The sequence below is a fragment of the Eschrichtius robustus genome, chromosome 2 (assembly GCF_028021215.1).
Source record: "Eschrichtius robustus isolate mEscRob2 chromosome 2, mEscRob2.pri, whole genome shotgun sequence".
Taxonomy (NCBI): domain Eukaryota; kingdom Metazoa; phylum Chordata; class Mammalia; order Artiodactyla; family Eschrichtiidae; genus Eschrichtius; species Eschrichtius robustus.
Genome location: NC_090825.1, coordinates 176,019,905 through 176,037,345, shown reverse-complemented (window position 1 = coordinate 176,037,345; position 17,441 = coordinate 176,019,905). Strand labels below are relative to the sequence as shown.

The 17,441-nt window shown below is 58.0% G+C and overlaps 1 protein-coding gene across 1 annotated transcript in view; it reads right to left on the bottom strand.

Annotated features, from left to right (window-relative positions):
* SEMA6B (semaphorin 6B) overlaps positions 1-17,441 on the bottom strand; it is an 84,806-nt gene that overhangs the window by 23,308 nt on the left and 44,057 nt on the right. Inside the window, exon 2 of the mRNA XM_068537228.1 lies at positions 11,327-11,425. Coding sequence (XP_068393329.1) covers positions 11,327-11,425 — 99 coding nt within the window. The remainder of the gene's footprint in view (positions 1-11,326; positions 11,426-17,441) is intronic.

The window sequence follows — 17,441 nt, the reverse complement described above, 5'->3', positions numbered from 1 at the left end:
TTTCGGGCTTCCTTGGTGGCGCAGTGGTTAAGAATCCGCGTGCCAATGCAGGGGACACGGGTTCGAGCCCTGGTCCGGGAAGATCCCACATGCCGCGGAGCAACTGAGCCCGTGTGCCACAACTACTGAGCCTGCACTCTAGAGCCTGCGAGCCACAACTACTGAGCCCACATGCCACAACTGCTGAAGCCCGCGCGCCTAGAGCCCGTGCTCCACAACAAGAGTAGCCACCGCAATGAGAAGCCCGCGCACCGCAATGGAGAGTAGCCCCCACTCGCCGCAACTAGAGAACGCCCGTGTGCAACAACAAAGACCCAACACAGCCAAAAATAAATAAATAAATAAATAAAATTTATTTAAAAAAATAATTATTCCTTTTTCTAGGAGTAAGAAAAGAACAGGTCCAGACCTGGCATTTTCCCTGCATCCTCTTGTTTAAATGTTCAACCCTAAGGGAGAGAGAATAGCATCCATGTTTCACAGATGGGGAAACTGAGGCTTAGAGAGGGGGCATGAGGGGGTGAGTGAATGAAGAGATGAATTCCAACCCAGGTAAGTCTGCTCCAACTGTTGTGGCAATCTCTAAAGACAAAAATTCAGAGGGGCTGTCTCAACTGCCCCAGGGGATTCTAACTGGGCCTTCAGGAAAGGGAGAAGGTTCTGAAACTATCAGAAAACATGTGGTTTCCCCCCTGGTGAACTCCTACACATCCGTCATGGTCTTAGCGGCAATGCCCCTCCTCGACGCATCTTCTCTGATCCACCGGGAAGAGCCAGCTTTCCTCAGCCCCATTTTGCCCCAACTCTGATCCCATGTAGCCAAGAGGGCCAGGGTCTGCCTGTTTCCCCTCCCTGAGCCTGGAAGACCCTTGAAGGCCAACCAGGCACTAGAGCTAAATCTCCCTCTCTGCGATCCCAGCATCACCCAGCCCAGGGCCAGGCACACGGAGGCCACTGGGAGCATCTGTTTAGTGACTGACCTCCCCTACCTCTCTGGACCAGGTCTCCCCCTGGGCCCTCCTGAAAACCCATGTACCCACAATCCTCTCTGGGATCCTGCAGTTGGGAAGTTCTCTCCTAGGTCAGCTCTTGGAAGGCAGGCTCAGCCTGGGACAAAATGCATCCTGGGAAATGTAGTCCTCACTAGACTGGGCTTCCCTCCCAGCAGGCCCTGGGGCTACCACCTTTGGACCCTGGGGCCAGTGAAGGAGCTTCAAGGGTGGCTGGTAGGGGGCCACCCCTGTATCCCTGCCCAAAGAGATGGAAGAGGGGTCCTTGGCCTCCCAAGTCACCTCCTTAGCGCATTTTAATGCCTGCCACTTCATCTGGACATCCCTCAAGGGCAGGTGATGAACGACTGTGATAATAAGAGAGAATTATGTGGCTCAGGCCCAGACCTCTCAGGCCACACATCAAACCCTGGCTCTGGCAAGCCAAACCTACACCGATCACAATGGTGGGGGTATCTAGCGTGCGGGTCTGTCCCCTGAAGCCGACTCCTAGATAATTTGACCACGGGATGTGGGGCAGGCGGCCGGGGCCCCCTCCCAGGCTGCCATGAGCCTCAGTGTCCCTGTTTCTGCTAAATGAGGCCCCACCCACGGTCAACCCCAATCACCGCTGGGTCTTGGATGAATCAGTCTGAGAATCTGCAGCCCCTTAAATGGCTAAGAATTTTGGAATCACTGTATCCTAAACATTTTTCCAGCATTCTGGAAAACCTGTCTCCTGGTAGTTATCCTTCCCCACGGCTGCTCAAGGTCTGAAACGTGGCCCATTCCCTCCCCTGCTCTAAGATCTTCGATGGCTCCCTATTGCCCTCGGGATAAAGCCCGCTCCCCAGCTTGGCATCCGCGGCCCCTGTCACCTCTCAGGCCTCATTGTTTATTGTCTCCCACCCTTAAAATAGCCCAGTCACTCAGGAGTCCCCCAACACCCCCCTCCGTGGTTTTCCCCACTGCTTCCTCCACCTGGAATCCCTGTCCCCCTCGCCTCCTGGCAACCGCCTTCTCACCCCTCAAGGCCAGTGCCAGCATCCCCTCCTCCAGGCAGTGGATGCTGGCACTGGCATCCCTGCTTCCACCTGTCCTGACCCGGGCTGAGTCCTCTCTGGGTTCCCCATCATCACCTGGCAAAGGGCAGGGCACACAGGACAGGGCCACACCACAGGGTCAGTTAGGGACACCCTCCTTCCCGGGAGATGGGCAGCGACCGGCACATCCTTCAGCCCCGGGGGACCCAGCTTACCTGTCCCGCCAGCTGACGTCAGGGTCACCTTTGCAAGGACAGTTTGATTTCTATCTTCCTGGTCCAGCCCCCGGTAACCCCAGCAACTCTCGGCTCAAGCCCTGGGCGGCCACTGCAGATGCCAAACCCTCCTGCAGCTCACATCTCCAGCACCTTCTTTGACCAGAGGACAGAAGTGAATGGCCCCTCCCTGGTGACTCAATACCTCCGCTGGGAGTCGTGCTCTCACCTCAAAGCAGAGGAGGCGACAGGACCCTTAGGCCCCATGGGTGCTCAGCCCTGGCAGAAGGCAGGTGGGGACTGGAGGGAGAGGTTACAAATCCAGGGTATTCCTTGGGACCTCTCTCTGCCTTATCTCCCTCCACTCAGGTCCTAAAACCTTCTGGGGAGATCGCAGCCCAGAGAGGGCTAGAGACCTGTCTGAGGCCACACAGCAGCACCCCTCCTCTCAGGCCCCAGCCTTCTCTATGAGATGCTTTTTTTTCTTTTTGGAGAGGGGTGGGGCGTTGGAAGCTCCAGGTCTAATTTCTGCCCTGCCCAGGTTGGCTGGGTGGGGGGCCGGGGTTTCCAAGGAAACCTTTGGGCTGGCATTTTGGGTTTCAGCAGATGTGGAGGCTCCTTTCCCCCTTGACCCCATCTAACAGCCCCAGCAGTGGAGAGGCCTGGTTTCCCTCTCCACCCATTCTGCTGCCTCCCTGGGCCTCTGTCACCCTGTCTGTTCTTGGGAATGGGCCAGTTCAGGGTGGACACGCTACAGTTTAATGAGTCTCCTGCCAGGCTGCCACCTACCCGATACCCAAGGTCCGCTGTGCCACAGGGACCCCCCAGCTACCTTCCCTAAGAGCTCTGGACCCCCTCCCAGGAGAATCCTGACCCCACCTATGACTCCCAGCCTGTCCCCACACCCTGTACTCTGTCTAAATAGAGTTTCAGCAATTGCTCAGATACATTCAAAAATTTCATCCTTGAAAGAAAACATATCTACTAGGATGTGGGAAAGGGACTGGCCAGTGTCTGTAGGGGAGGGGATGCCCCGGGGGTACTGAACTTTGATTTTGGAGAGTGCGCTGTACCCTTGAGAAGCTGAGGGAACCCAGAAAAATATGAAGCAATGCAATTTTGCAAACTGGGGGGCCCTTCTGAAGCCCCAGCCATTAGTCTCCCCCTTCCTCCTTAAACCCAAAAGAGACCCCCAAAACTTAAGGGCCCAATCCCCTAACCCCAAGCCCCAGTTCCCCTCCAGTCTGGGGGTCAAAGATGACAGCCTCACGGGGAGGATGCCAAAGACCTCAGCCAGAGAGGGCCAAACAGGGGTTGAGGGTCTGGGAATCGCCCCCAGCCCCAGGACGCTTGCAAAAACTCCCAGCTTCAGCGCCTACAAGTCCGGGCAGGGGCAGAGCAGGGCGGAGGTGCCCCAAACTCGGAGGGCACCCCGAGGGGGAGAGCGGGACAGGGGGCACGTGACCCCCACCCTGGAGACCAATCAGCGCCCACGGGAGGGGGCCACACTCGGCGCCCCCCACCCCTCCCAGCGCTCTCGGAGAGAGACGCTTTCTTTGTCCCTTTGTCAGCTCTTGGGGGGCCCCGAACCCCTGGGCTCCCACTGCAGCGGGGGGGATCCGGACCGGCTGACTCTCTCCCCCCGCCGCGGCCCCTCCCCCGCGGCCCGGGCCCTGGACTCCTTCTGGGCCGGGCGTGAGACTGGAGAGGGCTCAGGGACGCCCAAGGTGCGGCGGCTGGACCTCGGAGTGGGGCGGAGGGGCCTCACCTCCCCGGGACCACTGCACCAGCCCCGGGGGGCCCTCGACTTAGCGCCCAGGGCCCCGCCCCCCAGCACCACCTCCCACCCCCGGCTAGCAGGCCCCCTGCCTGCCCTGAACCCCCCACCTGGGCCCAAATCGAGCTCCCCAGCGGCGCAGCCGCGAGCCCCCATTATTGTGCCTCCTACGGTCCCCCCGGACAAAACCTCCACCCGTTGCGGTGCCGACAGAACCCCCATTATAGCTCCACATACAGGCCCGCAGTCAACAATCCAGGCCCCCCCAGCTGCGGTGCCATTAAACACCCCCATTATGGAGTCTCATTCAGCGCCCCAGGCCCAAATCCAGACCCTTCAAAGCGTTGTTACTGGACCCCCATTATATCGCTCCATACTGCGACCCCCCTAAAATCCAGCCCCCTCCCCAGTTGCGTTGCCGGCAGATCCTCCCGTTACAGAGCTCCACAAACCCCCTCTCCGGCCCCAATCCATCCCCCTCGCAGTGGCGGGGCCCCCAGGCCCCCCATTATAGCGCCTGACCCGGCCACCCCAGCCAACAATTCAGCCCCCAGCTGCGTGCCGACAGACACCCCCGGGATAGTGCCTCCCCAGCCCCCCCTCTTGCAGACGCCCCGGGGTGCTTACCTCGGAGCCGCGGCCGCCGCGAGTGCGCGGGAGGGAGCTCGAGGGCGGGAGGGCGCGGGTGGGGGGTGGGTGGGGGGGTTCGTGCGCGCACCTGTCCCGGCCCGGCCGGCTCAGCCAGGCATCCCGGGGTGGGGAGGGGGGCTAGGGGGGCTGGGGGCGCGCGCTCTCCCCGCCCCCGGGCCCGCTGCGCTGCGCTGGTGAAGGGGGCTCAGCCCCGGCCCCCGGCGCGCTGGCGTCGGCTCCGGGGGGGGCGCTGCGCGGCGGCCGGACCGGGGGCGCGCCGCGGCCGCATCTCCTCTGCCCGCCGCGGCCGCCGCTGCGACTCGCGACTCTGCCACCTCCGCCCCCCCTCCCCCCCACCCCGGCAACCCTCCCTTACCAAGCCGGGCCGGAGCCGCGCAAAACCCGGCCCGGAGAAAAGGCGGCGCGGAACGGAGGGCGGAGCCAGGTGGGCGGCCGGCGGCGCTGGGGGCGGGGGCGGGGGCGGGGGCGGGGGCGGGGGGTGGAGGAGTGACCCAAGAGAAGGCACCCTGCTTTTGTCCCGGTGGAGGGCCTGATCGCCGCTCCCCTCCCCAAATTACTACCCCGGTCCATTCTGGCCAGTCCCGCGTACCCAGAATCCATCCTCTATCGGATCCGCGGGGAAGATGGGGATGCTGCGGCGGCAGGAACTCCGGGGGTCTACATGGCCCTCTTCATATATGGGGACATTTATTCAATCCACAAGCAGTATATTAAACAATACTCAGTAGACATGTAAGGAAACTGAGGCATGGGGGGCGTCTTGTCCAAGGTCACCCAGTTAGAAAGTGGCAGAACCGGGATTTGAACAGAGCAAGCTGGCTGCAGAGACCATGGCTATCTTCTGTCCCAGCGCCCATGGGGCCTGACGGGAAAAGAGGTTCCCAGGGGTCTGCAGCATACCCTCAGCCGGTGGGGAGCACTTCGGCCCCCTGCCTTTGGGACTCCAAGACAAACTGGTCTTCCTGTTTCCGAGACCTCCCTGTAACCTCCCTGCCCCTTTGTGACCTTAGAAAGAGAGCTCCTCTCAGGACCTCAATGTCCCTCTCTGTCCAAAGCACCTCTCCACATGGGTGTGACTGTGTATGTCTCCCCCACTGCGCTGCAAGCTGTCGCGGTCCCTGTGGCATCTCCAGTATACAGGAGGTGCTCCATGAAAGTTTTACTCTTGTGTATTTATCTAAGTGACATTTCTTGCACACCTGCTGTGTGCTTATGTTTGATGCATAAATCGCATTGTTCCGTCCTCAGGGCAGCCACACGAGGCTCCCACAGATGGGAAACTGAGGCACAGAGAGGTCGACCAGCTTGCATAAATCCTCTTGCCTTTGGTTATTGAGCACCTTTGGTGCCTGCCTTGCCCGCTGAGTCCCACCCAGGGCTCCCAGCAGTCTGGGGGCTCAGGTAGGCTGTGTGGCTTCCCAGTGGCGCACACACGCAGTGGGACATTGGATCCTGGGCCACCTGCAGCCTCCCTGGCATGCGTGGAGACAACCCGGTTCTTCCAGGCCCCCAGCAGCTGCCCAGGGGCCGTCCTGGCGACCACAAACCTCTGCTAGCAGCCAGGCCTTCCTGCCACCAGTGGTTTTGCTCTGACCAGCTTTCCGGCTGAGCCAGAGTCCCAGGCAAATCAGCCAAGCACCTGCCTGCGTCTGTCTGGACTCTACCCCCTTGCCTCCTGCCCCCTGGGGAGACTGAGGCCAGCCCAGCAACGGGGGGCGCGCTAAGTCCCAGCACTTCAGCTTGGTGTCCAGGCTCTGCATTCCCCTCCCACCTCTATACCATTCCAGGTGCTGTGCCCTCCCACTTGCAGCCTTGGCCCGACTGGGCTCCTCGGCAACCTATTCCATCAACAAACATTTATTGAGCATCTACTGTGTGCCAGGTCCTGGACTGAGCAGTCAGCAAGGCAAACTGGCTTCCTGCCTACAGTCTAGCAGGGGAGACAGAAGAATCAGTGGCTGCCGAACTCAAGGTACAGATACCTGCTGAGATAGACGGGGGGCATTGTGCGGCCCAGGAGGTCCACGAGGTGATGTGGGGGCCATAGAAGGACGACAGACAGATCTGGCGGAGTACATGGGGTGCAGGGGGTGGTGGGAAGGGTATACTAAGCAGAGGGACCCGCTGGGACAAAGGCCCTGAGGGAGGCCCCACCCCCGCGGGACGGCTCAGCTGCCATCCAGGCTTCGGCAGTCATGAATGGGTCTTTCATGCCCCGGACCAGGGCAAGGTCAGACCGGGCTGCTCCCTCCCCCGCCCTGGGCTCCTGACTGTCTGAGCCTTGACCTGGAAGAGGGTGGCAGGAAGTTCACAGCTTGCCCGCCGGGTGAGCCAGGGAGGCCCCGGGAGGGGCAGGGCCTTGCCCGAGGTCACCAGCGCCAGCAGAGCCCTCCAAGCTGTGTGACTCTGAGCAAAGCCCCGCCCCTCTGGGCCTCAGTTTCTCAGGTCACGTTGGGCAGCTCTGCGCTCCCGTCCAGCTCCGACCCGCAGGAATCCAGGGCGGGTTTTGAGGGTGCCCGCGGCCACCAACACCTTCCTCCCTGCGTGTCCAGGCCGCGGCCCCGGGTCCGAGGGGTCCCGGGGAGACCTGGAGTGGGTCAAGCGGCCTTTGTGTCCCCCGGGATGGGCTGAGGCTAAGCCTGGCCTTGGTGCCTGGCGCCTGCAGGGAAGGAAAACCCCGCCCCGCTGCCTGCGCGCCCCCCATCAGGGCTCCCCGCCTCGCCTCCTTGCTGTGTGACTCCCGCCGGCCCCTGCCCCTCTCTGGGTCGCGCTGGAGCCAGGCGGATGGGCAGAGGCTCGGAGGGGTCAGCTGGGTCCCGCGCCCCCTTCCTGGAGGGTCCCAGCCTTGGTTTCCCCAGTCAGGTCCGGGCCCTCTTTTAAGCCCAGTTTGGGGGTCTTAGCTGCTCGGTCGCGCCCCTGGTCCCGGCTCCGGCCTGGGAATCTCTGGGGGGGGCTCGGAAAGGGCAGCTCCGATTGGCTGAGGCCGCCTGTGACGTCAGGGCCTCCCCGAGCCCCCTCCCCCCAGAGGCACGTGGGGGCGACCGCAGCAGGGGAGGGGCCCGGGGTCCGGGCGGATTCGGGGTGTCCCCCCAGTCTGAGCCTGCAGCTGGTTAGCGCAGACGCGATTCTCCTCGGACAGATTTTTCCCTCGTCCCATATCCCCCTCCAGCCCCCCCAGAACGGCAGCTGTTCCGGCGGCAGATGCGCTGGCTAAATCCGCCCAGCTGGTCCCTCCGCAGAGCTAACCGCCTAGAGCCCATGGTGGGGTGTGTGTGCATGTGCGTGTGTGGGGGGGGGGGGGCATGGCCTTGACCCATCCCTGCCTCTTGCCCTTTGACCCCAGCCTGCTCGCAGGGCAGGCTGAGGGGCTCCTCTCTGGGACTCTTCTCCAGATTCAAAAATAGTCCTGGGGCCTTTGGAGCATTTGAGGGACCTGGTGCCCAGAGAGGGTGTGGCCCTTTCCAGAGACCACACAGCACCCCTGGGCTGGGAAAATGACCCATTTTGTGCATATAGTAATAATGATAATGATGAGCTAACATTTATGGAGCACCTACTATATGTAGCCCCGTGATTCCAGAGCATGACTACTGTTATTGCCCCATTTTCAGGTGTGGTAACTGAGGCCCAGAGAGAAATGGCTTGGCCACTCACGTAGCCAGGAAATAAAACTGGAATTTGAACCCCATGCTTTTAATCGTTTCCAAGGGCTCAGGGACCTCCTAGCTTGGAAGGTTCTTTTTAAAATTTTTATAATTAATTTATTCTTATTATTTGTTTATTTTTAGCTACATTGGGTCTTCCTTGTTGCCCCCGGGCTTTCTCTTGTTGCGGAGCTCAGGCTCTAGGCGCACAGGCTTCAGTAGTTGTGGCGCACGGGCTCAGTGGTTGTGGTGCATGGGCTTAGTTGCTCCACGGCATGTGGGATCTTCCCGGACCAGGGCTCGAACCCGTGTCGCCTGCATTGGCAGGCGGATTCTTAAACATTGCGCCACCAGGGAAACCCACCAGTGGTACTTCTTTTATCCATTTACTTGTTTCTCTTCCCATTCCTGCCCCCTCTTCTGCCCCACCCCTGCAATCAGCTCTGCCAGGGCAGGCCAGAGTCTGCCTTGGTCATGGCTGTGTCCCCAACGTCTAGAACAGGGCCTGGCACACAGTAAGCATTCAACAAATGTGTTGAACAAATGAATGAATGAATGGGGGCCTGAGAGCTCTGCCTTCATTGTACAGATGGGGAAACTGAGGCCCAGCTGGGCAGGAGCCCAGCGTCACTCAGTCCCCTCGGCAGCAAAATGGGGCAACATGAGGCCACCTCTTCAGGCTGGGGGAGAGGTATCCAGTGAAGTAATAACTTCAGGAGCACTTATTAAGTGCCCGCTGTGTGCACTGCATAGCTCCAGGTACTGTACACATTTTGAGCCAGAGCAAGGATTTAAACCCAGGATGCTTGGCCCTCGAGTTTGCCCGAGTCCCCCTCCATTTCAGTGGAGAGGGTGAATGCCAGGCCTGGGCACACAGTAGGCCTTCAGCCAGGCAGCCAGTGGGGATGGCTGGGGGCTGTCCAGCCTGAGACCCTCTCTGCAGCCCCTTGGACCCAGGGCTGTGGCTTGAGCTGACTCTGTGTGTCTGGCTGGAGCTCCAAGCGCCAGACATACCCCCGGGAAACAGTAGAGAGAGAAGCAGCAGCATTCCCTGCCTGATTTGTGAGTGGAAATTAGAGCAATTACAGTGCTTCCTCCTGGTCAGAACCAGTGACATCCCCAGAAAGGCATGGGTGTGTCCAGGGTCCTCCCAGAACCCCCAGCCCCAAGGCCTCATCTGAATATGCAAATGAGGCAAGGGGCACCCTGGTACTCAGAAGGGAGAAGTGGTGAGGGACCCAGGGACCTCTGAGCTCCCTGGGGTCTGTCCTGGGTGTGGATAGGAAACTGAGGCACAGAAAGGGCAGGAAGCCAGCATCACTTGGAGGGAGGTGGAAAAGTATCACATTCTCCCTGTTCAAAATCCACCCTCCCCTGAGCTTCCTGTTCCAGCCTAGCAAACACATAGTGCTCAGCCCCACCCCAGGGTCTTTGCACTTGCTGTTCCCTCTCCTTGGGAAGATCCTCATGTGTTTGGCCAATATCCTTTTCTCCAAGAGGCCTTTTGTTAATTCATTTTTTAATCAGTGATGGAGTGGTAGAATGGGCGTGGCCACTGCAGGAAATTTGACACCTGCTACAACATGGACGAACCTTGAGAACGTGATGCTCAGTGAAAGAAGCCAGACACGAAAGGATAAATACTGTCTGATTCCACTCATAGGAAGTCCCTAGAGGCGTCAAATCCATAGAGACAGGAAGTAGATGGTGGGGGCCAGGGGCTGGGGGAGAGGATGGGGGGGGTCAGTGTTTCATGGGGACAGAGTTTCAGTTTGGGAAGGTGGAAGAGTTTGGGTCTAGGTAGTGGTGATGGCTAAACAACAATGGGAATGTCTTTCATGCCACTGAATTGAACATTTACAAATGGTTAAAATAATATTACATTAGGTATATTTTCCCACAAAAAAAATCAAATCAAATCAAAACTGTTATGGGAAAAAAAAAAACCAAAACAGCCAGTGGCAGTAGAGGGTGTGTGTGAATGACCTCATCTGGTGGCGATTCCGTCATTGCCACCAAGGCTCTCGACTCAAGTGACGCTGATGTCAGTGTGTGGAGGTGCAGTTGGCGGGCCCTGAGCTCACCCTCCACGCCCAGGCTCCTTGTGCCCTTTGGGACCTGCCTGGGACAAACTCAGCTTTGGCTTCAAACACTCTGATGCGTTCAGGAAGCAGAGCCGAGTCCGTAGGTCTTGACCCTCATTGGCCTATTTATTCAGCTGACTTTATTGAGCACCTACTGTGTACCAGGCTCTGCTGGGTAGTGCTGGCGACACAATGGTGACCAAGACAGAGCCGGGTTCTGTCCTGGCAATGCTCACAGCTCAGGGCAGGAGACGATGAACTTATTTAACGAGTATGGATTGAGTACCTACTGGATGCCCCGCTTGTTTTAGTCACTGGGGACACAGCAGCAAACAGAATAGACAGAAGTCCTGGCCTCGTGGAGCTGACGTCCCAATGGGGTTGACAGACAAGAAGCAACATAAATGAGTGAGATCTATGCTGGGCCAGATGGTGCTAAGGAGAAAAATTAAGCAAGGAAAGAAGATGGAAGTGCCCGAGTTGGGGGAGATATTAGGCAGGTAGTCAGGGGACGTCTCATGGAGGAGGTGACATCTGAGCAGAGACCTGAAGGAGGTAAGGGAGAAAAGCATGCAGGTATGTGGGGAAAGGGAGCTCCAGATGGGGGGAACGGCCGTGCCAAGGCCCTGGGGAAGGACCGTTCCTGACCTGCTAGAGGAGGAGCAGGGGCAGCATGATCTAGGGGGAGAGAGGGAAGAGGTGATAGGGTGTGTGTGGTGGGGGGCAGGTCATGCAGGGCCTCGTGGGCCGTGGAGACCACTTTGGAATTCATTTGGTTCCTCAAAGACCCCAAGCTGTCTTGGTCAAGGCACTTGGTCTCGATCCCAGCACTACCCAACACAGACCTGGCACACAGTAGGCACTCAGTAAAGACAATGGAGTATTGGCTAAGGTCCAGGCAAGTGTCAAGGAAGCCTCCTTACCTCCAGGGTCCTGTGGAGCGGTGGGCCAGTTCTCATCCCAGACCTGTCCTGGAATGGCCAGTGAGGCCAGCGGTTCCCCTTGTCTTGCCTCAGTTTCCCCTGCAAGAAGATTCCAATAGGTTATGATCAGAGTGAAGGTGGGAAGGTCACTCCACTGATCCAAGTTTGTGGTGGGGAGCAGGTCTGCCCCCAGCACGCCCTGAGGTGGGCAAGGGACCCCTGCCGGGCCCTCCTCCCTCATTCCTTCCAGTCTCCCTCTCTGCTTCTCTCCTATCCTCTCTGTGTTTCTCCATCTCCCCACCCTCTTCTTCAGCTCTCCATCTTGCTCGTTTACTGTGTTGGTCTCAATCTTCCCCCAGGTCTCCAGATTTCTATCGCCCACGCCCACCTCCTGCCCCTTTTCCTGCTTGCCCCCAAGACTGTCCCTCTACCCCCAAAGATCCCCAAGAGATGTGGGCTGAGACAGCTACCCACCCACCCTCCAGCTTCCAGGGTCCCTTAGGCCATTGGGGAATTTGCTGGGGGGAAGGGGGAGGAGAAATAAATACTTGTGTCATTTACATAAAATCTGCATCAATTAGCATATTGATTACAAACAGTTTGTAAGGGAAATATCAATAGTAACTTGAACAACAAATGAGGCAGGCAGCCTCCCCAAGGGAGCAGCTTGTCACAAGCCCGCCTATTTTATAGACAAGGAAACTGAAGCCCATGGTGGGTGAGGTCTCTGGCAGGGTCTCTGCCCTCTCGGGGCATTCATGGACAGACAATGAAGAACCGTGTGAATGACTAAAATAATTTCAGATCATTATAAAGGCCAGGAAGAAAAGACGACGAAGAGCAGTAGCTTGTCTGGAGGCATCAGGGAGGGTTTCTCAGATGAGGTGACTTTTGAGCTGAGACCTGAAGGAGAAGTAGGAACCAGTCTGGGGAAGAAGAAATAGGGGAAGGGCAGAGGGAGCAACATGTGCAAAGGCCCTGGGGAAGGACGATGTTGGAGGAGCAGCCAGGAGGCCCGTGTGGCTGGAGCAGAAAGAATGAGGGGGAGAGAGGGAGGAGGGGAGGGCAGAGAGGTGTTGGGGACATGGGGAAAAGTTTGGATTTTATTTCAAGGGCACTAGGGAGCCATTGGAGAGTTTATAGTGAGCAAGTGACATGATCTGATTTAACGTTTAAAAAGGTCCCTCTGGCTGCCTTGCCGAGACTGATGCACCCAGGGCAGGAATAGGCCCCAGGGGAGGAGGGACTAGTCTGGGGGAGCAACATGGGGGCCTAGACCGGGGCAGGGGATGAGGAGGTGGAGAGAAATAGGCAGATTTGAGAGGCCCTCTTTTTTTTTTTTTGGCTGCCCTGGGCGGCATGTGGGATCTCAGTTCCCTGACCAGGGATTGAACCCACGCTCCCTGCATTGGAAACACGGAGTCTTAACCACTGGGCCGCCAGGGAAGTCCCTTGAGAGTCATTTTGGATGCAAAGACTTGGGGAGCAAGGAAATGGGAATCATCCAGGAGGACTCTGAATTCCTTCCCCTGCAACCTCCTCCCCTGTTTCGCTCTTCCCTCCCCATCTGTCCCATCTTACATTGGGTTCAGCTCATGTCACTTCCTCCAGGAAGCCCTCCTGACTGCCCTGGCCAAGTCTAAACTGTCTGCCTTGGTCCTGCCAGCTTCCCAGCACCCAACACAGTGCAGAAGCCCTATGTGTTCCGTGAGAAAGAGGGAAGATTCCAGGGTTCTGGAATTCGAAGATTTCTACAAACCAGTAACCCTCACCTCTGGGCTTAGAACCTCATCTGCACCTCCCAGGGACAGGCCCAGTGATTCCCCTCTTTTCTCAGTCCCCTGGCAGGGGAAGGGGAGGGCAGAAGATGTTGAGCTCATTGGGGGAAACCGAGGAACTGCCAGCAGCTTTCCCCACTGTTTTCCAGCAGGGGTCCTTGGGGTTGGGGGCTTCGGCCCAGCTACCACAGTGGGAGCCTAGCCAGGAAAGATCTGGAGAGGGAGAGAGGCAAGGCCGGGAGGGGCTAGAAAAGTGTCTATTTTTCCTCCTGCAGCTGTATTTATAGATTCCCTTTGATGTCCCAGCGGTTGGCTGACCTGGTTCTCTGCTGCTTAGGGAAGACAGGTTCTCGGTGCTGCTTCTGGGAGCTGGGCGGGGGCTGCCTGGATGTGGAGAGCCAGGTGTGCAATGACTGGGCCCCCAGGCTTGGGGCAGGGGATGCAGGGAACTTGCCTCAGTTTCCCCATTTGCAAAATGGGGCTGTCAAGGTACAGTTCTCAGAAAGTTGAAAACATAAACTCTGGTCAATGATTAATTAACTCATTATTCAGGGAACCAGTTAAATGGTCATTCTCCGCGAGAGGGGGCTACTCTTCGTTGCGGTGCGTGTGCTTCTTATTGCGGCGGTTTCTCTTGTTGCGGAGCGCAGGCTCTAGGAGCGCGGGCTTCAGTAGTTGTGGCTCACGGGCTTAGTTGCTCCGTGGCATGTGGGATCTTCCAGGACCAGGGATTGAACCTGTGTCGCCTGCATTGGCAGGTGGATTCTTAACCACTGCGCCACTGGGGAAGTCCCCAAGCTGACTCTGAGAGCATTTAAGGGACTGGGTATTTATCAGGATTTTTTTTCTTAAGAATGTTAGAATAAGATTAGGCTGGGTACAAACTAGTGAATGTCCTACATGCAGCAAAACCATAATTGGAGTTTTCTTCTACCAGACAGAAACCTACAAGTTAACTGTAACTTACCAGGGCCTGGGCTCCTACCAGATGACAGCAAGCACTTTCTCATAGAGCAATGCTCATCAGTAGAACTTTCTATGATGATGTGTGCTCAAAGTTATACAGCTTTGTAGGTTTGAACAAATTGCTTATTCTCTCTGGGCCTCAGTTTCCACATCTGTAAAAAGGGACTTCTATTAGCAGTCTCCACCACCTCATTTGGTTTGGGGGAGAATTAAATGAGCTAATCCACGTAAAGCAGGCACCCAGTGAGGATGCAATAGGTGTTACTGTAGGTATTACTGATTGGGTTATTTCACCCTGTGAGTCATATAACCTTGCTCTGTGCCTCAGTTTTCACATCTATAAAATGGGGTCAACAATACTTGGGAACTCAGAATCCTGCTAGAAGATAGAGTTCATTCATAGAAAGGCTCTAAACATGGCCCCGGGCACATAATATGCACTGAGGATGTGTCAGCTGTTATCATTATTGGTGGTGGCGGTGACCAGAGAAGCTGACTAACTTTCCCAAGGCCACACAGCCAAGCAATGCCAGGGCTAGGAGTTGAAGTGGGGTCTTTCCAGCTAAGGTTGGTAGCGGTGCCAGGGCTCTTCACAGGGTCAAGAGGGATGCCGGTGGGTCTCTGAAGACCCAGCGCCCAGGCTCCAGGGTTAAGCTCCCGTGGCAGCTGAACTTCCGTGCATCTACCCCTCTGAAATCCCTGGGAAGCAAGGCATCAGGTGTTCCGGAACAGGCGCCTGCTCTTGACAGGCGGCCGCACACATGGAGGGACAGCTGGTGGAGGACGGGTGGGCCCGGGGGGAGGGGCCCAGGCGACAGGGGCACCTTGGCCAGAAAAAGAGGTCACGAGCTGCCCCAACCCACTCATCCCCAGGCAGGGGCCACAAAACCTTCTCTTTCATGACAACCCTCTAAACCTCAATTCCCTCATCAACATTTGGCAAATATTTATGGAGTACCTCTTGTACACCAGGTGCCCTGCCAAGCCGTTCCGTCGAGCATTGGTAACTAAGGTTCAGAAAAAAACAGTCACTTGTCTGGGTCACACAGCAAATAAACAGCAAAGCTGGGACTGCAAGCCAGGGGCTCTTCCTCCTGCCTCAGGACCTTTGTACTTGCTGTTCTCTCTGCCAGGAACACCCTCTCTTGGCCCCTAATATCTTTAGCCTTCAGTTTAGATGACACGTCCTGTGGGAAGCCTTCCTTCCCTGACCCACCAGCTCCCTGACCCCTATAGCTGCCTGTGTGCCCCCATCACAGCCTTCTGACCCCCATCACCCCACGGACTATCTCCCCCACTGGACCGTCGTGAGCTGTATCCGCAGCCTCTGGCACAGGCTTGCAGACAGTAGGTGCTCATTAAATGTTTGTTGAAGAATGTGAATGAAAAGATGAATGAATGAAGTCAGAATTTCTACCCATCCCCCATTTCAAAATCGGGTCCTAGATCTGGGAAGAATGAGAGGTCTAAGCGGGAATTTGAAGGGGGTATGCATGCCTGAAGGTCTTTCTCGCAGTTTCTGATGAGGAGCCTAGCCCGGGACTGGGTGTTGGAGGTAGGGGATCTCTGCAGGTATTTGCTGGATAACCGGGCCCGCGGGGCGCCCGGGGAGGGCGGAACCTCAAAAGCTCTGGTTGCTCCAGTCACAGAATATGAGGGTGATGCAGCAGATGAGGACGAGCCAGGGAAGCCCCCACCAGCCAAGGAGTCAAGTTTCTATCTGGACAGCCGGAAGGGGCCGTCCCAGGACACTCCCCACCCCAAGGAACTGAAAGATGGGAGGTGGTGCTTAGAAAGAGGGGGGCTGAGAGAGAGGAGGGGGCTGAGATAGAAAAGGAGGCTCAGCCAGGGGAGGGGGTTAAGGGAGAGGAGAGGGCGCTGAAAGGGGAGGGGCCGAGAGAGTGGAGCCGGCTCAGAACCGGGAGGGGCTTCAGGGAGGGGTGGGGCTCGGCGAGGGGCGGGGCTCAGAAAGGTGGTGGACCCGCCCGGTTCTGTCCTCCGCTGCGGCCCCAGGACGCCGGGGTCCGGAGTGTATCAAGTCACCGGGTTTCGCATCCACCCAGAAACTTGGCCGCGTCCCAAGAGCTCAGGGTCGCCTCCCATCCCGCTACCCTACCCGCCCTCTTCTCGGGTCCTTCAGGTTCCCTCCGATCCCCCCTCCCCCAAGTCAGCTGTGTCCGTATTTATAGCGGTGCGGGGCCCCGATGTCACTTCACTTCCGAAAGGGATTGTGTCCCTTAGTCCTGCCTTCAGAGCCCCCCACACCTGTTCCCGGCACGAGCCCCGGGGCCGGGGGGAGGGGGCGGCCTCTCCTTCTGGAGCCGCCGTGGGAGAGGGGGCTAAGCTCCCTCGCCTCCGCGAGATCCCTCCTGGCTGGGTGGGTGCGCCTCCCGCCCCTCTCGGAGCCCCCGCCCCTCTTGGAGGCTCTGTCTGATCTCAGGACCCCCCTCCCTGCACACCAACCTCGAGCCGCTCTGTTCCCAGGCTCCCCGAGGCCCCAGCCCCGCCTGCCCGCCTCCTCCTCCGGCCTGCCCATTGTTCTGGATCCGGGGTCCTGGGGGCTGGGCGGGCAGGGGTCTGCGTGCAGGGGGCGGGGGCCCGCCGACTCCCTTCCCGTCTCTGGGCAACGCTGACAAACCTGGAGGGATGCTGGCCCCGCGCCTGGCACAGAGGCGGCGCTGTTCCCTGCTAGGGGCCGGAGGGCACTTAGGTGACCGCCAGGGAAGGGGATCTCAGGCGGGTGTGTGTGTGTGTGTGTGTCAGGCGGGTGTGTGTGTGTGTGTGTGTGTGTGTGTGTGTCTCAGATCTAACTGCCCCAGGTTGGAGAGAGGTTGATGGACAGGGGCCATGGGAAAACTTTTCCCTGCGCCGTCCCCATTGTTTCCCCGACTCATGCAAATCAGACCCTACTGTTTGGCCAGACCCGACAAGGGGTGCTTTACAAGCCTGCGCGCACGTGGTCCTCATAACCTGGATTCTGCAATTAAACCCACCTTATGGATGCTGAAACAGAGGCCGGGAGAGCCTTTGGTGACTGGAGTGGTTAAGAGACCCGGTTCTGGGTGCATGGCCTCACGCTGGAGCCCCAGCTCTGCTATGTCCTCCCAGCACAGCCCAGCAGCTCCTCTGAGCCTCAGTTTCCTCATCTGTACAATGGGCAGATAACAGAACCCACCCGGCGCATGGCTCTGTAGATTCCACTGCTCCTGGGTGGGAAATGATACTTAGCACAGGCTGCGCCTCTCAACTCAGAGAGACAAGGGTTCAGACTCGGGGTGCCACTTACTAGCTGTGTGACTGGCCAGGCCACGGCACCTCTCTGTGCCTCAGTTTCCCCAACAATAAAATGGGGACTATAGGGACTTCCCTGG